At 40.6% G+C, this 21140-nt stretch overlaps 1 protein-coding gene across 11 annotated transcripts in view; it reads right to left on the reverse strand.

Annotated features, from left to right (window-relative positions):
- SCYL3 (SCY1 like pseudokinase 3) overlaps nt 1–14395 on the reverse strand; it is a 43393-nt gene extending 28998 nt beyond the window's left edge. For 3 of the 11 annotated variants that reach the window (XM_063627220.1, XM_063627217.1, XM_063627214.1), the window contains exons 1-2: nt 13469–13674; nt 8634–8848 (exon numbers count right to left, since the gene is read on the reverse strand). In XM_063627220.1, the coding sequence (XP_063483290.1) occupies nt 8634–8798 (165 nt within the window). In that variant the 5' untranslated portion in view covers nt 8799–8848; nt 13469–13674. The other 8 variants (XM_063627218.1, XM_063627215.1, XM_063627216.1 and 5 more) reach the window with 6 other exon arrangements.
- Between the last annotated feature and the right edge of the window lie 6745 nt (nt 14396–21140).

The raw sequence follows: 21140 nt of genomic DNA on the forward strand, positions 1-21140 counted from the left end.
AGACTGTTCTACCTCAAATCATCAGGCATTAGTTAGATTGTTATAAGAAGTGCACAACCTAGATCCCTTGCATACACAGTTCACAATAGGGTTCCTGCTCCTATGAGAATCTAATACTGCTGCTGATCTGACAGGAGACAGAACTCAGATGGTAATGCTCGCGTGTCCACTGCCCACAGCCTCCTGCTGTGCAATCCTGTTCCTAGAGGCCACGAACCAGTACCAGTCTGCAGCCTAGGGGTTGCGGACACCTGACTTAACATAATGTCCTCTAGGTCCTAACATGTTATTGCAAATGATGGGATTTCATTCTTTTTATGGCTAAATATCATTCCATCGTATATATACACCACATTTTCCTTATCCATTCATCCACTGATGGACACTTACGTTGATTTCACATTTTGGCTATTGTGAATAATACTGCAATAAATATAAGAGTGCAAATATCTCTTTTTTATATTGATTCCCTTTATTTTGGATACACACCCAGTAGAATTGCTGAATCACTGCGTGGTTCTGCTTTTAGTTTTTTGAGGAACCTCCAGACAGTATTCTGTAGTGGCTATACTAATTTACATTCTCATCAACAGTATATGAGGGTTCCCCTTTCTCCACATCATCACCAGCATCCATTACTGCCTATCTTTTTGATAAAAACCATTTCAACTGGGATGAGAGGATATCTTTTTTTTTTTTTTTTGACAGAGTCTTGCTCTGTCACCCAGGCTGGAGTGCAGTGGCATGATCTCCACTCACTGCAACCTCCATCTCCTGGGTTCAAGCAATTCTCTTGCCTCAGCCTCCCGAGTAGCTGGGATTACAGGTGCACACCACCATGCCAGGCTAATTTTTGTATTTTTTTAGTAGAGATGGGGTCTCACCATGTTGGCCAGGCTGGTCTCAAACTCCTGACCATGTGATCCGCCGTCCTCAGCCTTCCAAAGTGCTGGGATTACAGGCGTGAGCCACCACACCTGGCCAAGAGGGTATCTTATCGTGGTTTTGTTGTGCAGTTCTCTAATGATTACTGCTACTATTTTATATACCTGTTGTCCATTTGTGTGCCTTTTGAGAAATGTCTATTCAGATCTTTTGCCCCTTTTAAAACTGGATTATTTTGTGTTTTTTGTTATTGAGTTGTTTGAGCTCCTTTTATATTATGGTTATTAATCCCTTGTCAGGTGGATAGTTTGCAAAACAAGTAGACTATTAAAGACTAGTTAACATATACTAAAATCCCTAGTGCAGCCATTAAAAAATATATAAAGAAATATAGCCAAAAAAATCAAGATATATTAAAATGGAACACTAAAAAATATTCAATTAATCCAAAAGAAGGGGGAACAGAAGAAAAAAGAGCGTAAGGGGACAAATAGAAAGCAAACAATAAAACCCAACTACATTAATAATTACATTAAATGTTAATGATCTAAACACTGGAAATAAGAGTAGATTAAATTAGCAATACCCATCTATATGTTGCCTATTAAAGAGACTTTAAAAATAAGGACACAGATGGATTGAAAGTAAATGGATAAAGAAGGATACACCACAAAAATAGTAAGCATTAAGAAAGCCGGAGTGGCTATATTCCTATCAGACAAAATACACTTCAAGACAAAGGGTACAGCCAGAGATAAAAATGGGTATTTCTCAAAGAAAAATAATTTATTAAAAAGACATAATTATGTATGTGTATTTGTATAATAGAGTCTGAAAATACACATAAAGCAAAAATTGGCAAAATTAAAGCGAAAAATGGACAATTCTACAATCACAGCTGGAGACTTAAACGCCCTTCTCTCAATAAAACTAGCCTCTTCCCACAAAATAATAACAAGAAAAACAAAGAGAACATGAATAATGTCAACTATGTTGATCTAATAACACTAACACTACACTGAACTGCAGAACACATATTCTTTTCAAGTGAACATGAAATAATCACAAAAATAAGACTACATGCTGGGCCATCAAACAATTTTGAATGGATTAGTATCTTACGCTTACCCTGATGCAGGCACATCATAGACCAGAGGTTGGCAAACAGTTTCTGTAAGGGCCAGATAATAAATATCTTGGCTTTAAAGGTCGTAGGGTATCTGTGGCCTCTTCTCTTTTTTTTTTTAAACAGCACTTTAAAAATGTAAAAACCGGCCAGGCGCAGTGGCTCATGCCTGTAATCCCAGCACTTTGGGAGGCCGAGGCAGGCGGATCACAAGGTCAGAGGATCGAGACCAGCCTGGCTAACACGGTGAAACCCCGTCTCTATTAAAAATACAAAAAAAATTAGCCAAGCGTGGTGGCGGGTGCCTGTGGTCCCAGCTACTTGGAGGCTGAAGCAGGAGAATGGCGTCAACCCGGGAGGCGGAGCTTGCAGTGAGAGAGATCGCACCACTGCACTCCAGCCTGGGCGAGAGAGCAAGATTCCATCTCAAAAAAAAAAAAAAAAAAAAAAAACCTGTAAAAACCATTTTTAGCTAATCTGGGTGTAAGTTTGCTCACCTCTGCCACAGATCATCAATAAATGTAAAACACATTTACAAAATATTTTAATTTTGTTTATTCTGTTTTCTTACATTTTACCTTTTTATTTATTATTTACTCCCCTTGAAAATGTTTATGCTGGGTGCGGTGGCTTTCCCCTGTAATCCTAGCACTTTGGGAGGCTGAGATGGGTGGATCACTTGGGCCCAGGGGTTCAAGACCGGCTTGGGCAACATGGCGAAACCCCATCTCTACAAAAAACTACAAAAATTAGCTGGGCACAGTGGCACCCACCTGTGGTCCCAGCTACTGAGGAGACTGAGGTCGGACGATCGCTTGAGCTGGGGAGGTTGAGGCTATAACGAGCCATGATCACATCACGGCACTCCAGCCTTGGTAACAGAGCAAGACCCTGTCTAAATAAATAAAACATTTAAACATCTTTTAAACTTTTATCACAACTCACTGGGTATGGATACCCCAACTTTTAGAAACCCCTACAATGGAATATTCCCGCTTCCTGACCTGTTTTTTTGTCCTACTTTCTAAGCAGACAGTAGACACAGATGAAATGACAAGTATAAAACAATTTTGTGTCTGAACAAGGGAGGTTAAATCTGCGGAGTATCTTCTCTAGATAGTCCTGTAACAGCTCTATCAGATCCTGACTTTCCAATCCCCACCCATGCAGCGTATTTTGAAAGTTTTAACATGAGTAACAGGAGATCCACAGTCCAAAATTCCCCCAACACTGAATAATTTTATCATTTATTTACAGCAAAAAGAAACTGCTGGAATGGTGGTTTTCCTTACAAACCATGAATTTCTGAAAGAAATTTCATGATATTAAAGCTCTAGGGGGTCTACCCTATACAATCACTGAGGAAGCCCTGTAAAGCAATCAGATTGGGAGGAGAGTGATGAAATATTTCATTTGGAAGATAAGCCTCAATATATTATCAGGTGCCATTTTCATAAATAAGCAATGAGTACTGAATGTTCCAAACACCTTCTTGGAAGACTATGGGCTAGCATAAGAATCCATACCCTGCATTGGTACAATTTTTGTATCAGATGCCTCAAACTTCTCTGTTAAACTACTTCCAGGCAGGGTCATAGGAAAATCTTCTCAGTGGGTTGGTTTCTCCAATTACATTTTTTTTTTTTGAGAGAGTCTCGCTATGTCACCCAAGCTACATTGCAGTGGCACAATCTTGGCTCACTGCAACCTCTGCCTCCCAGGTTCAACTGATTCTCCTGCCTCAGCCTCCCAAGTAGCTGGGACTACAGGCACCCGCTACCACATCCAGCTAATTGTTCTTGTATTTTTAGTAGAGATGGGGTTTCACTATGTTGGCCAGGCTGGTCTTAAACTCCTGACCTTGTGATCCACCCACCTCCGCTTCCCAAAGTGCTGGGATTACAGGTGTGAGCCACCGCGCCCAGCCTCTAATTTCTTTTATTTTCTTATAATAATCTCAAATTTTGCCAACTCTGGGAATAGCTCCAATAAGGTTTATTTATTTATTCTTAGGAAGAAAGTTGTTACCCTCAAGTTAATTTAATAAAAAAAATTAAGAAAATATTGAAGAAAAAATTTCTTTAACAAGCAATTACAAACTAATAAATGCAGCAAAGATTCAGATAAACCAAAAATTGTGTTAGCAGGTTGGTTAAATGAGTGCAGTTAACTGGGAATAATTTTTTACAAGTGTTTTTTTTGTTTCGTTTTGTTTTGTTTTTGAGATGGAGTTTCGCTCTTGTTACCCAGGCTGGAGTGCAATGGTGTGTTCTCAGCTCACTGCAACCTTCGCCTCTAGGGTTCAAATGATTCATCTGCCTCAGCCTCTCGAATAGCTGGGATTACAGGCGCCCACCACCATGCCTGGCTAATTTTTGTGTTTTTAGTAGAGATGGGGTTTCACCATGTTGGCCAGGCTGGTCTCAAACTCCTGACCTCAGGTGATCCACCTACCTCAGCCTCCTAAAGTGCTTGGCTTACAGGCATGAGCCACCATGCCTGGCCTACAAGTGTGTTTAGAGCTACGGTTTCTGCATAAAATTATGTAGCCTCCCTCATATTTTCATTTAAGAATCATTTCAAGTAATTTTCAAATAAATTTCAAATAATTTTCAAACCAAATCTTTCATGTTCTCTTCTGCTTATTGTTTTACTCTACAATGCCTAGAAATTTTCTTGATCCAAAGTGAGTACTTGTTTGTTTAATAAAGAAGGAGAGGAAGAAATGACTCATTGCATGTTTCTGAACAAGGCACTTAACTTAGCAAGAACCTTATTTGTCACTCTCCTTTGGTACATTCAATATTAAGCATAAATTATGCATATAGACTCACAGGAAAGGCTAGCAGTTCAGAATCAAATAGGACATTTTTTGATTCAAGCCTCTGCTGCTCTAAAGAACAGCAACAAGACATACTTGCTAACGGTAACTAGGATATTTTTCAATGAACATCAGTTGAGCAAATAAATGGCTCTTGCCCTAGTAGAGAAAGATGACTATTTTTGAATGAGAGTGTCTTGAACGCACTTTCCTCAAAGTTATTGAATACTTATTACATCCCATTTACTGTCCTAGGTGATGGTCTCTGAAAGAGGGTTCTGGGTAAGGACCTTTATTGTTAAATATGAATAGTATTATATAATTTATCAATGATGATATTTTTCTACACCCAATCAGGGATCTTAAGTATGAGATTCTATCCCTAAATATAAATGATTCCCATTTATCAGGAATCAGTTATGATTCAGCTATCCAGAGAATTCATTCAAGCCTCAGAGGCTTAACTTTTTATTGCTGTTCTGCCTCTGATTCGCTGTTTCACTTTGAGAACTATGCAAAGTTAACTGACTCAGCATTATGGCCCAAATCCACCTGCAGGCTTTTAGATGGGACAAAGCCATAGTTTCATGCTGTTAAATATGTTAAGTAAACAAAATAACCAAGATGCGCAGAGAACAAAGATCTTCAGGGATAAATATTATTCCTTTTTCTCTGAAGATGTAAATCTAAGACAAAATGCAGACACTTTTTTTTTTTTGTAAATGTCCACTATCTGAAGGTTAGATCATAAACTAACAATAAAATGCAGAAAGAGAAAGGAATAAAAATTCCATTCTGTAGAGCTTGCATTTGAGGTACTGATAAAACTTTTAGGTGGAAATGTTCAACAAGTAAGTGAAAATATAGATCTGGAGCTCAGACTAGAGATTTCGGCAGATAATTAGTTTAGAATGGCAGGTTGCATGGTTATTAACATTCAAGGAAAAAGGAGAGCGTGAAGTCTGAAAGGTGTGGTGGGGAGCAAGTAGCTGGCCATCCATCTGGTGGGTCCATCATACCTGAGGCATGGGGGATACTTCTGAAGTTCTTCTGAGTGGATAGTGCCCAGGAGCCACGTAAGAGCACTAGATTCTGATTATGAAGGGCAAAAAATAATTTCTTAAAAAGTCAACCATGGGCCAGGTGCGGTGGTTCACGCCTGTAATCCCAGCATTTCGAGAGGCTGAGGAAGCCGGATCACGAGGTCGAGAGATCAAGATTATCCTGGCCAACATGGTGAAACCCCACCTCTACTAAAAATACAAAAATTAGCTGGGTGTGTCGGTGTGTGCCTGTAATCCCAGCTACCTGGGATGCTGAGGCAGGAGAATCACTTGAACCCGGGAGGCAGAGGTTGCAGTGAGCCAAGATTGAACCACTGCACTCTAGCCTGGGAAACAGAGCGAGACCCCATCTCAAAAAAAAAAAAAAAGTCAGTATGAGAGAGGAGAACAGCTTTCTCCAACTAGAATGCAAGCTCTTTTGGGCATAGCCATCATCTCTTCCATTTCTTGTTATGCCCACACAATGTGCATTCTTAAATATGCTGACTAACCCTTCCACAACAGCCCAAATTCATTATGGAGAAGAGCATAATGACTCCAACAATACTAAATAGAGCACTTATATAGCATCTATATACCACTCTTAGAGTCCAGTGTGATTCCTGGCATAAAGACACTCAAGAATCATTTTTATAAGCTTTTATAAGCTTACCACAAAGCCCTAACTAAACAGTTAGATTACAGCAAACTATAGCAACCAAATTCGGGCTTAGAATTTATCATTGTTTATAGGCCTACATATGAGTCATCATCATCAGTTAGCAAATTATACTGTTAATTGTAGCTGATGAATTCAATATAAAATGAGATGGTCAGATAGAACTAAGTATTTCTCATATTATTGTGTAGCCAGAGCTTATACCTGCATTTCATCTTGGTGTACTATGATTGTTGTTTTTTACTTGTAACAGTGAAGAAAGTGTATATTGTTATCCAATAACATCTGCCACAGAAAACACTATATATCTGCTTGAAATAGTTGTTAAAACTACCAAAGGTGTGACCAACAACCCGAACTCTAGAGAAAGTGAGGCAAGCTAAATATATTGTTTTAGTATTTCAGATACCTAGGACATCAAATTCCTAAAATCTAGCACATCGAATGCCATACATTTCTCAAGTACTATGACCTAGTTTTTTAAGATTATGAGAAACATTCTGAGAATCTAAAGTTATCACTTTGTTGCAATTTCAAATTTCCCAAATTCATATATGAGGTTTTCAAAGCCACAGAATGGCTTAACAAGAGACAAAGATGAACTATGTGCAAAGACTCAAACACAGCTTAAAAGGATATCTATGAATATTAAGGGGGAATAAGTCTTCCCTCTCAAGCTTTGCAATTCCTCCAGCACAGAAATCCTCAAAAATGGAGAGTGGTCTTGGTGTTTTCTTCCTTTAAAAACTCGATCTAGGTTATTCAGTTTTCTTGGTATGTGTACCACAATGGGTAACACGGTTTTTAAAAAATCATATAAAGAAAAAAATACTAAGAAAGATAAGTCTCTAGTACCTTGCTAATAATAGTTTATTAAAAAAAAATGCACAATCTTATTAGATGAAAATAACAGGAGATGAAATATATATTAGATGGAAATAACGTAACAAGAAAGTGAAGTAAGGCATTTTGTCTTTTGTAAAATCACAATAAAAAATTCTTAACAATACCTAGATGATGTAAAAAAAGAGTCAAAAATGTGGTTCTACCAAAAAGCAAAATTACCTAGCAAGAAAACAGCCAGCTATACTTTTTACCACAACACATTACTAGGAAATGCATCTCGAGAGAACTGTTACATATCTTTTTCTTTAGGGACCATCTTATAACAATTTCATGCTTGATCAAAAATACAACATCAAATAAATAACTGTTGTGAAGACCAAAATTCCATTACTAATATAATCCTTTATAATCATTTTAAAAAGTAAAAACAATTTAGAGTCCTATGAAATAGATATCAATGTTCCATACCTGTTGATATTACTAAGGGACTCAAGGTAATAGAGATTATAATTCTAACAAAATCAAGATATCAAGTTCAACCTGAAAATAGCATGCCTACCAGAATAAACACTGGAGAATTAATTTACTAGTACAACTACATTTCCCTTTTTAGAAGATAGCTGAATGGCTAAATTTCCAAAGTGCTAGCTATCCAAAGAAGCATCAACTAATGCCTTCATTTTCCCTAATTCAAAAAGACACTTGGGGTTATTTTATTGACTTATATTCCACAGTAAAATCATTTTTTCTGATAAGAGGCCAGGGTCTCCTGAGTGTGTCAGACAGCATGCTAATGCACCCTCTGCCTGGAGCAACAATTATAAGGCATGAACTATAAGGATCTTTTCCCTAAGGAGGAAGCTGAGGCCTCCAGAATGTTGTCAATAGTTAACTGCATTTTGCTAGACGAGATTAACTCCTTATATCGCTCCTTATATCTTATATTAGCTATATAAAAATGTCTCCCTTTCTCACCAGAAAAATAAAATATGATGATAAAAGCCATTGTACTGAGTTTTATGATGTTTTTTGGCTACAGGTATGGTACCTGACCATGTCATGCAAATGGAAGATAGGCCCATGAAGTAAGAGCAATGTTTTGAAAGGACATAAATAAAATACTGGTCCTTATGATCTTACCTCCTTTGAACTTTACTAATTTCATATTTTTTTTTTTAAAGAAAACAAGATAGTAAAAAGTACTAACTATTAAGTCGTCACCTATTATGGTACCTTGGCAGCTTTATTAACCTTGTCTTCATTTTCTCTCTTATACACAAAAACTGAAGCAAATTTGCCATCTTGCAGTACAGCAGGATAAACAGCAAGTCCAGAGGGTAAGGTAAATGGTGGTTCTTTCAGTGTATAGCTCTTTAAAGCACTGTTCTCTGATCCCATCCCTTATGCAGTGAGGCAGTACTGCCACTCTTCCTCAAAGCCAAGCAGATCTAAAAGAAAATAGAAAACAATTTCAAACATTAAATCCCTATCTGCAACATCAACAAGAGATATCCAGACATAGCCACCCCAAACTACTAGTTTCTTCGATCCTCATAACTAGGACATTTGACGGTAAAAATGGTAAATGCTCTGCAAGTTACCAGCAATGGTTGTTAATTAACAACTAACAACTCTAGAGAAAATGCACATTACTAGTCACATGTAGTTACTGTCCCTCCCCAAACTCCACCACATACAAACTTTCAGAGTGGAAAGGCAATCAAAAATAGAATAAGGTAATTCATACTTCCTAACTCACCTGTATATCCTCACTCACAAAGGAAAATGTTGTAAAACTTTATTATTCAAAAACAATAAAACTTCTGTATGTAGAAAATAACTTAAAATTATAAAGGAAAACAATACAAATTGGAGAATACTTATAATAATGAGGAAAATCATTGTTTTAATGTTAATATGTTGAAAAACATTGTTAATATGATGAAAAACATATTAACAAATGAAGAGCTCATATAAACCAAGTAAAACACTAAAACACCAGTACAATAATGGGAAAGAAAACAGACAACTCATTGAAGAAACACAAATGACAAGAAACATAAGAAAAAGTACGATCGCACTACCCTTCAAAGCTATCCCAAGTAAAAAGGAGAAACCGCAAAACTGAATCTCAAATAATCTCAAATGCTAAAAAAAAAAAAAGCCCACACATACACAGAATTCAAATGCAACTATGACAAAATACTTCAGTGCTTGCCTAGCGAAGGCGCACAGTTAGAGGGGCCAAGGGAGAGGAAAGGATTATCATGATGTATGAGGAACTTTTGGGAGGATGGATATATTCATTATCTTGATTATGATGATGATAATGGGTGATTATAAATGTCAAAACATAAAACTGTACACTTTTTTCATTCATTCTGTATCAATTACACCTCAAAGTTGTTTTGAAAAGAAATATATGTATACATACACACAGACTTGAAAAATATATGCTGAAGTATTAACAGAGGTTTCCAGTGGAAGGTCAGATTATAGGTAATTTTATACACACACTTGCCTGCACCTTCCAAACCTTCTACAATATGAACAGCTTTCTTGACAACAGGGATACAAACTCACAGGGTGACAACAGGTGATGTGCAGTGCCCCAGCAGTACTGGCAGAGGGACCTACTGTGAGTGCATGGGACCTACTGTGAGTGCATGGGACCTACTGTGAGAGGCTTGCATTCTGAAGACAGCGGCTATCACAGAGTTCCAACCAGGACTGCAGTTTCAGAACTGTCAGATCATGCCACTTATCATGAGGAACCAAGAGCCTGACTAGTTTTGTGGAAATCTCCACATTTTTCAATGTTGAATCAAATGTTTTCTAAACCTATATAGGCCAAACAACGTACGTCTGAAACGTATGTCTGTGGCAGTCAGTTTTCAGTGGTGGCTTTACCATAATATAAAAATTAGAAAGTAGAGTTCTTACTAACTCTGGCAATGTAGAAAGCAAACTGCTACAAATACGGCCAATAATTCTATGTAGGCCTTTAAAAATTTGTTTAAAATCTGTATTCTTTGGACAAATATAAACTCAATAATCATTACACATTGACCCCCTACTTGGAATTTTTCCCCACTTCGGTGAAATTCCATACAACACCTTCTACACTGGGTATGTAATGCTGCTCAAAACACATGCCTAGAACAAAATTTAAAATGCCTACCGATCCACAACCATCGTTACATAAGAAACACGTGTATAAAGCCCAAAGCTATCTAAAATTGAAGCTTTTCAAAATCTAAAAATGTTGCTGAGAATAAGAACTAAATCTGCTTTGTAACAAATTCACTGAATTCCTACCTACCTGGCAATGTATCTTTCTTAAAAATGACAGAGAAGCAAAAAACAGTACTAAAAGAAATGCCAAGTATGGCAACTATGGTAACATTCACCTTTCTACTGGGACTACAAATCAAAAGTTTATGTGGGACCATGGGTAAAAGCAACAATGCTAATCCCTCTATTCTGGAGATGGAGTGCTGGCCAGATTGTCACAACCTCCTGCTGAGTAGGGAGGATCATGCTTAGCACTTGATCTTGCCACCTCTTCTTGGGCACAGTTAATGTTGTCAGGTACCTATCCTGGGCCAAAGGGCGGTCAATTCACAAATTAGCCATCAATTTCACGGCCTGAGTGAAGAGATAAACTGGCCAGATCATTGTCTCCCCCAGGAATTTGAACTAAGAACAATTTTTGCCTATTAGAAGCATAGCCGAAGGTAGAAGGATGCTATGAGGTGGAGTTGGCGCTATGGCAAACCAAAGCCACATGAAGTCAGAAACTTTCCAAACAGAGGAAGTCAGTTGGTAGTAAAATTTAAGAAAGCAAACACTGGGACCGTAGCTTAGTCATACTTAGGGGGCACATTACTACTATCCATCTCAAGACTACCAGAAACCCAGCCTCAAATCCAATTCCACCCAGATACCCTAACATCCCATTGACACCCTTAAAACCAGCCCCCTTTTCCTCAGGTAACCTGAATGGGTCTATGCTCTTTGAAACTAATTGCCATTTCATAGGCAGAAAGCTCTACTTGGTCTCCAACTCCTGCCTGAAAAGCCAGTCAGACTGGAAGAGTGAGTTATGGAAGTGTTACTTTGAAAGTATCTGAAGCTAGTCTGACCTTCTCTCTCTTACCCACAAAACATAGTTTTCCAAAATCAACACACAATAAGAGAAAAGCAGAGAATAAGGGACTGTATGTAAATGAATATCTTCTTGGCAGGAAATCATGCTGTTTATTTAGTGTTAATATTAATCCTCACGGGAGATAAGACTGCCACCAGGATTCAGGATCAGTGCTCTGGCTAGATGAATGGCAGTCACCAGAGGCGGGAGAAAGGAACATTTAATTTACTTAGCTATTTCTAAATAGCAAAATACTTCCTTGTGAGAATATTGGCCTTGCAATAGCTATTAACCTTAGATTTTATATGAATTCCATTATAAAGTAATTAACAAAGTTATAAAAGCATTAGGAAGTAGTTAAAATTCATTTTTCTTACTGTATTTTAGGTCTAAGACTTAAAAAAAATCACTTAAAAATTAAAAAGGGATGATTCAATTTCTTGAGAGAACTAGAAAGGATGCCATTTTCTTGTTTTGAAAGCATGTTAACTTTTGACAGAAGTCCACTGATACCATCAGTGTAATACTGAGAGTGGTAGGATTATATGTATGTTCCCAGTGCAAACTTTATTGAGGGAAAATTAAAAAGGTGTGCTGATTATTGCAATTTGAGAATGTTTTGAAGCAGTAATTCTTCACACTAATGTATCTAAAGAAGCACAAATACTGTTATATGAACAAGTTTTTTTGTTTGTTTGTTTTTTGTTTTAAATAGAGATATGGTCTTTTTCTGTTGTTGCTGGCCTGGAGTGCATTGGCGCTATCCTACCTCACTGTAACCTGGAATTCCTGGGCTCAAGCTACTCGCCCTCCCCAGCCTCCCTAGTTGCTGAGATTACAGACATGTGCCACCATGCCTGCCAGTGCTTTAAAAATAATTCAGCTAAAATTGATTTATTGAAATGTAAGAAAAACACTTGGCCTTCCAAAATGCTTTCCTGTTGTTTTGAGGAGGGGGAAAACACAAAATCTTGCTCATTAGCTTTGAAATTAAAGTCACAAGAAGGTAGAAAACGATATCCTAGTATCACCTAACAGGTATTTTGTAGCACTTAGCATCTCCACTCTATAATAAAATGCTGAGTTGACAGTCTCTGACTTGAATATGCATCAGAGTCTTCCCTTTAATAATGTCCCTCCACTCTTTTGCCTACTTGGGCAGCACATGAAATTTCGGGACCGCTTGTAGATTAAGAAAACCCTTGTCCAGGTCAAAAGGCGACTCATACACTCAACTAAGAAACCCGTGTGCTCTAGGGAAATGTTTCTACCAAATATTTTCTTTTCCCAGCAATTAATCGAAACTACCTTGGCCCTAGCTCCCTTAGCTTGAAAGTTCCAAAGATAATGGCTTGCACTGTGAGTATTAAGGATGCACTGTACTGGCCGATATTCTGGTATCCAGCGGTAACATTACTCCGGCCCTTCGCTTTCGTCTGTTTCAGGTATATATTCCCTCTGTGGAACTCAGTCCAGCATTGCTAGCTGACAAGCAATACACAATTAAGTCTTTATGGACCAAAATAATTATGATTTCAGCTCAAGATACTACATTTTATAAGGACATGGGTCCTTAAAAACAGCAGTAACAGTGACTCCCAAAATTCGAGACCTGACTCCGAGAATTTCACATGGATTCCTGAATATGCCCTTCCGAGAAATGTTTCATCTTTATTCTAAACAGAAAGCACTATGCCAAGACAGGAGCCAGCTGGGCCTTGGGGGACCGGGCACTGGTCTTGGATCAAGAATGAGGCCGCCTTCCCGAGGGCAAGCGCGCCCCCAGGATCCCCCCGGGCTCGGGCACTGCCGCCCCGGGACAGTGACCCGCCCAGCCGAGCACCCTCACCCTGCTTGCCGCGACCCCGCGGGGTCACTGAAGGGCCAGGGCGCCGCTCTCGCTTCGCTGGCCCCTCACCTTCCACACCTCCCTGCGAGGACCGACTCCGCGGCTGCTTTGGAGAGCTCTGGCCGCGGGCGCCTCACCCGTCGGGGGTCGCCCGCGAAGCGCAGATTACAGGGCGCCCCACAATCAGCAATGGGAGGCTGCTCCGAAGCTGAGAGCACAGCTCAACAGGCCGCCGGCGCCGCGCCGGGCTCGCTCCCGCGCGGGCCCCAGAACGCAAACCCGCGAGCGGGGCGCGCGCCCACCACCTCCTCCCCGCCCGGCCCCTTCCCCCACGGCGCAGTCCTGCAAGGACTGGGGGCGCAGCGCAGGGCTCCCTGTTACCTGCAGGAGGGCGGCGGGGGAGGAGGCCGAGGGTCTTGGCTCTGGTACCCTGTTGGCCCCCCTGTTGACACCAACCACCCCTGCCTGCCTGTAAGGCTGTGGCCACTACACCCGCAATCTTCTGGGGGCCGGGTTTCTCCCACACCATAGAGACGGGTCCGGAAACGGGACAGAAGGCCCACCTTCCTCCCTCCGACGCCACCAATGAGGTCAACTAACCAGGAACCGAGGTAGAGCGGCCGCACAGGTGAGTCTCAGGCCGGTGCCATCTTAAGTGTGGGCGCCCCGACGACACCGTTTCACTTACTGCCCCAGTGGTCTAGTTAGTCCACGAAGATGCCCCCTTTCTAGACGTTTGGGTCGAATGCTCAAGTTTGTCTTGACTTGAATTTTTAGGCTTTTAACAGCACAGTTTTAATTTCATTTCCGCCCAAATCCAAAATGGCTGCTGGTCACTTGTAACAAATAGTAGAGGTGCAGGGCGGAGAAAAGGAGTACGGGAATTAGCGATGACTTTCAGGAGAGTGACGTCACTGAACCTGTATCTTTGATTGGCTGGGCTGCGAGGGCGGAGTCGTGCAGAGCCGCTGCTGGCGGAGGTCGTGGTTATCTCGCCTAATCTTTGAGAGGGAAGGTTCTGAATCACATTTCATTTAGCAAAAAGTAATATTTGAAAATTTTAATATTAATGCAGTAGTTTTGCCCCCCTCCATGCTTTCTGCAGTGTCACTTACCTGTGGTCAAACCTTGGTTCAGAAATGTTAAATGGAAAACTCCAGAAATAAACAATTGTGAAGTTTCAAACGGCCTGCGTTCTGAGTAGCGCGATTAAATCTTGGGCCATCCACTCTGTCCCACCCTGGACGCGAATCATCTCTTTGTCGCAGGTAGCCCCGCTGTGTACAGTATCCACCCATTACCCACTCAGTAGCGGCTTTGGTTAACAGATGCACCCATAGTATAGCAGAGATAATGAGAGATAACACCTGCTTGAGAGATAACACCTGCTTATGTTCAGATAACCCTTATTTTACTTAATAATGGCCGCAAAGCACAGGAATTGTGGTGCTGACAATTTGGATATGCCAAGGAGAAGCCGTAAAGTGCTTCCTTTAAATGAAAAGGTGAAAGCTCTGGACTTAAGAAAAAGAGTCATATGCTGAGGTTGCCAAAATCTGTGATAAGAACAAATTATCCATGAAATTGTGAAGAAGGAAAAAGATTCGTGCTAGTTAACTAAGCACCTATCATGCACTGTGGCTGTAACTTTTGTAGTTGGAGGTGCAATAGCAAAAGACGGAAAAGGCATTACATTTGTGGGTGGGAGACATGAACAGAAAACGTATTTCAGCTGACCGCAGTATGTTTTGCCAGAAAGTGTTGAGCCTATAGGAAGACTTCAGAAAGGGATCCGCTGAAATTAGGCACACCAAGCTATTTACTGCAAGTAAGGGATGGCTACGCAGATTCAGGAATAGGTTTGGACTGAAAAACATAAAAATAACTGGAGAGGCCACATCTGCTGATGAAGAAGCTGCCACATGTCTGGCAGGGTTGAAGAAATTGATTAAGGAGAAAGGCTTCCAGGAGATTGATGGAGAAGTTAGGAAAATCATTCAGGTAGCAATGAAACTGCCTTTGCAAAATTATGACTAAGACAGCGAAAGAGATCCAATTTAACCAACTCCATCTTGTCCTTAACCTCCATGCTATCCTTGTTCATTCATGGGCATAGGCTGAACTAACTTTGGAAGGAAATTAGTTTATAATTTACAGTTTAAAACAAAAACAATAAAAGCCCTTTCCCAAAACCAACCTCCTTCTTGCCTGGGGTCTAGACTACCAACATTAGCCACAAGATTAGAAATTATGATTTGGAGGCCGGGCGTGGTGGCTCACGCTTGTAATCTCAGCACTTTGGGAGGCCGAGGCGGGTGGATCACGAGGTCAGGAGATCGAGACCACGGTGAAACCCCGTCTCTACTAAAAATACAAAAAAAATTAGCCGGGCGTGGTGGCGGGCGCCTGTAGTCCCAGCTACTTGGAGAGGCTGAGGCAGGAGAATGGCGTGAACCCGGGAGGCGGAGCTTGCAGTGAGCCGAGATTTCGCCACTGCACTCCAGCCTGGGCGACAGAGCGAGACTCCGTCTCAAAAAAAAAAAAAAAAAAAAAATTATGATTTGGGAGTCATGCAGCTGGAGGTCACAAGATTCTGACCCTCCCTAAACTGCTCCTAAGATCAGTGTTTGAGATGTTTTGCAGACCCTGCATTTGATGGATCAGCTGGCACTACCCAGATGATAAACTGGCCCATCTGATCTTGTGACCCCCCACCCAGGAACTGACTCAGTTCAAGAAGACAGTGATGCCCCATAATTTCATCTCGGACCCAACCTATCAGCACTCCCTGACTTACTGCCCCTCCCCACCCACCAAATTGTCTTTAAAAACTCGACTGCTGGAGGAGACTGATTTGAGTAATAATAAAACTCTGGCCCCCCCACACAGCCAGCTTTCTCTATTGCAATTCCCCTGTCTTGATAAATTGGCTCTATCTAGGCAGCCGGCAAGGTGAACCTACTGGGCGGTTACAGCAAGACAAGTTGGTGAAAGAGGATTTGTCAATATGCTTGCTGAAGAGGTGGGAGCACATATCAAAGGCCTCACTATCCATTCTGAGGACAGGTTTAACCTTCTCAAACTAGAAGCAGGGCCTAGTCACCCTGGACAGTCTCTAGTTCTCTGCCTCCTCCCACTTCCTCTATGTGCTCAGTCCAGACATCTGCCTTGTATGACCACCTCTGGTGACCACCTCCCTATCGAACCATCAGGTACAAGCTACTTGCTTCATCCCCTTGACCCCTATACCCCACATATACTTTGCAGATATGCCTCAGTGACCACCTCTTAGTCACAGTGGGACTAAGATGTTGGACCCAGGACCACAGTGAAGGCTTTGGCCCATGGGTCCCTCTCTCTGTCTCGTCCCCCTCCTACTGGTTGAGCATGTGTGTCCCCCTTGTCATTGGCCCTGTGAGGCATGCTGTTCTCTTCTTGTGGATCTGTAAGTAATGAAACTGCTTCTATTATTTCACATGTTTTGTTCACCTCCTCTGTGTCTCACCTGACCTATACACCCACACCTGACTTGTTTCCTGGTTAGGGCTCTCCTAGAGAGTGGCTGTCTTGGTTGGAATAAACCAGACATGGGGCAGACAAGAGCCACAAATGTGCCTGCTAATATAAACAAGCTTCCTGTGAGAGGGACCTCCCATCATGGGTCAGACACCTAGGATTTAGGCCGTCTGCCAGGATAAAGAAGTATTCCATGGAAGGCACGCTGTAAATATCCAAACCCCATCACGGAAGAGCTAACGTTTATAACCACTCCCAGAGAGAGACCTCAAGACTGAGTTAGAAAAGAAATACAACACATAGACCCTAGGTTTACTAGCTCCAACATCCATTCCCACTCCTCGCCCCCTTCTCCGTTGTTCACCTTCGATAAAGAAGTTAAGAAATAAAAAAAGATCACTTTCTGAGCCTGCTTTCCCGCTAGGGTGGTCACAAGTTCTGGCCAGTGAGACATAGCAGAAGTTGGGAGGAAGATAGACGGTGGATTAGGAAAGGTTTTTCCTCCCTGTTAAAGGAAATGGCTGTGGGTGTAACAGCAGCTGCCACCCAAGCACCAGGAGACAGCGGGAGAACATGCTGAGGATGTAGATTTGAAAGACAGAAGGATTCTCTTGCCTTTCACACTATCCCTCGAGAGTTCATAACTATGGTTTTCTTCCTTTTACAGGAGGAGTACAGATGAGTCCCTTCAACCAGTACATGAAATCTTCTGCAGTCAACACAGCTACTTGCTGGCCCACCCTCTTCCCAGTGTCCTCACCTCTGAGTCTTTGCTGGCCTTCCCACCCTGTTCCTTGCTCCCTAATCTTATGTCCAGATGTGCTGAGCTCCAGGGTATCCTCTATAATCATTCATCAGCCTAGAGGACTCTGTATTTCCTTTCATTTCCCCAAGGTAAACCCACTCCTCCAAATACCAATGAGAAAGGAATATTTTGCAGTGAATGGAGTAGGAGAGAGATGGGAGGGAGTTTGACACTCAATGCTTCCCCTCTTCACTATTCATCTACTCACCTATTTGCTCTTGATGTCACTCAGGTCTCTGAACAAATGTCACCTGTTCAGACTCTTAAAGATTTGGGGCATTGAAGTCACAGGCTAACTTGTATATTTTTGTCCAACAAAGATGCAAATCTTTCTGTCCAGTGGAAAAGATAACCCCAAAGTTTATTCTTATTGCACTAGAGAGCATTTCTAATTTTAAAATCTAATCTAATAATCTTACTATATTTCTTTATAAAATTGCTTGTAAGTATGTGGCTACACAAATGCTCTTTGAACAGTCTTAATGTCTTTTTAGTTTCCTCATTAACTAATGTGTTCATTTTATATTTGCATGAGAGTTGTAATTATATTTTGAAAATTCTACTTGAATGCAATTTATCAGAGACAGCTCCCCTGAAAACACTGTCTAAAACAGCACATTACCTGCCTCTTCCTGTCTTTTGACTTTGCCTTATTTTCCTTAACACCAATGCACATATTTGTTTGTTCAGCATCTCTGTCCCACAGCTAGAACATCAGCTCCCTGAAAACAGGGCTTCCTTCCTTCATTTCTTTCTTTCCTGCCATATTTCTAGCACATAACACAGTGCCTAGAACATACTAGATACTCAGTAAATATTAAACACACAAATGAATTTACTGAGAGCACACTGCATGTCCCAGGCACCCTCCCTACATCTCTCTGCCTCCCAGCCCTTACCCCACAGAGCCCTCTATAGCTCTGGTTCCAGTTCTGAGTCCCCTGGAGCTGTCTTCTGAGCTCATTCTGCCTTTCTTATGCATAGAAATCTTGTATTCCCTCACTGATTGCTCAGTCCTCATTTTAAATATGTCTAAGGCCAGGAAAGAAAAGAATCTTCAACAACTTGAATCCTCTGTCCTTAGAATGTGGCTGGTGGGACAATTATAAACAAATAGTTTGTTTTCTTAATAGAAATAGTTTTTTCTTGTCATACTGTTTAAGGATCAACCTGAATTTTACTTTCAACCAATCCTCTTCTTAATTCAAATCAAAACATGTCAAATTTATTGTATTCAGCTTGACTTTTAGGTGTTTTTTTAATTAATCTTTTTCATGTTTCTAACTTAGACTCCCAAGTAGACTGTAAATATCTTGGATATATTCCTGGTTCTATAAAAGCCTTAGCCATCCAACTTAATTATTTTTTCCAACTTGATTTGAACTAACTTTTTACAAGCTCTGCCTGAAAACCAAAGACAGTAAAAGTTATTCAAGTGATTTCTATTTAATGTTCTACCTCAATAATTTGTGTAATTGCATAATTGCAATTAGAATCTGGAAGTGTAAAGGGGGAAACTTGCGTTAAGGACAAACCCTCCTTCAGGCACCTCTCAGATAAATACATACAGCATCCATAGGTAGTGGATGCCTTATAGAAAACTGACCTTGACCTAAGCCACTTTGCTCTCTCATTGTTTTTAGGAACTTTGCATAGATATTGGAAGATTTCTGTAATGAGAAGTATGTGTTGTCTAAGTTCCACCATAACCTTGCCACCACTACAAAGAGAGAATGAAAGCAAGTCTGAGATGGGATTCTACACATTCACACGTTTATTAGCAAGGTTTAAAGACAGACAGTAGAGCTGTTATACAAATTCAATGAGGTTCCACTTCCTTGTTTAGGAGCTTGAATGGCATCTTGCATGAAAGCTCCATCCGCTGCAGGAAGATGGGACAGTATTCTAATAGCAGACTCAGCTATCCTAATTAGAGTTGGGTGACAAAATCTTTTTGTAATCTTCTCCATATGGGACTGGTTTGAAATCCTAAATCTAGGGCACCTTTCCAAAGCGTGTAGACTATTAGACTCGCTAGATTCTCATACTCTGATCATGTAAGGCATGGCAACATTTCTATTCATTCTGTCCATCTTGAAATTACTTATTTTGGCCATGAAAATTCACTTTTAAACATCCTTAAAGCCACTAGTATTGATCTGAGTTAGAGATAGCTGAAGTGCTTGTAGTATCTGCCCCCGGAGTATAGACTTCTCATTGAAATCTTTCAGATGCTAAAACCCTCTGAAGTGTGAATTGCTTCTCAACTTCAAAGTGCCATGAATCAGCTTGGAATCGTGCTGCTGGGAGACAGATTTGGGGCAAACAATGTGTGCGTTATATATCTACATCTTATTTAAAATACTTCAGCCTTCAGGGAGATACAGATGTGTACTAACTTAGATCTGTCCTGTAGGGGTGGTTAATTAATATTTGAAGGCAACATGAGCATCCTCTGGAAGCATGTTAAAAATGCAAAAGCTGAGGCCTCACATTAGATTGTCGAGTCAGAATCTACATTTTAACAGGATCTTTAGGTGATTTGCAGGCACCTACCTTGCAGGAAGGTTTGAGAACTGCCCTAAATGATCTAAGGCCTCCCTCCTTTGGCCTCACTGCTAACCTCCTGCTCACTCACTATGGTCCACGCGCAGTGGCCTCCTTGCTGTCCTGTCAGCATGTCAGGTGAGCTCTTCCCTTAGGACTTTTGCTCTAGCGCTTCCTTTTGCCTGTCATTCTCTTTTCCCACATGTCCATTTGACAAAGTCTCTTACTTCTATTTTGTGTTCAGATCTCATCTTCTCAATGAAGTCTGTCCTGATCCACCCTAATTCTACAACTTTTACCTTCCTTCCTGCTACACTCCTGGTGCTTCCTATCCTGTTTTCTTTTGCTTTTTCCCTCCATAGCACTGACCATCTTATAAACAGCCATATACTGTATTTTCTAGATTGTTAAAACTATAGTTTTTCACATTTTAACATCCCTGAAGGTCAGAATGCATTTTACCACAAATGGCATAATATAATTTGTCAATAACTTTTTCTTAGTGGTACCAAATATATTGATGCTTCCTAAATGTGATGGCATCATATATTTGATGAAATATGGCAATTTGCTTATGTATTATGGCTTTTGGTTTAGAGAGAAAAAAATTATATGAAACTTTAAAATAGGCAAAAGAGGTTACTGTGGCTTTCTTCCCATGCAATTCTGGATTAAATTCCTATCGACTAGGTTATTTTACCCCTTCTTTATTACCTTTTTAGGGGCAGAGGCTAACTTTTTCATTTTCACCCACTAGAGATGTAAATAAGTTTGTCCAGCACAGCAAATCATCTTAATGGTTATAGTTCATTGTCCTGTAAGTCATTAACCCAGCAACCTGAACCTGACATGTCTTTATCAAATTGCCTACAT

The sequence above is a fragment of the Symphalangus syndactylus genome, chromosome 12, assembly GCF_028878055.3.
Source record: "Symphalangus syndactylus isolate Jambi chromosome 12, NHGRI_mSymSyn1-v2.1_pri, whole genome shotgun sequence".
NCBI classification, from domain to species: domain Eukaryota; kingdom Metazoa; phylum Chordata; class Mammalia; order Primates; family Hylobatidae; genus Symphalangus; species Symphalangus syndactylus.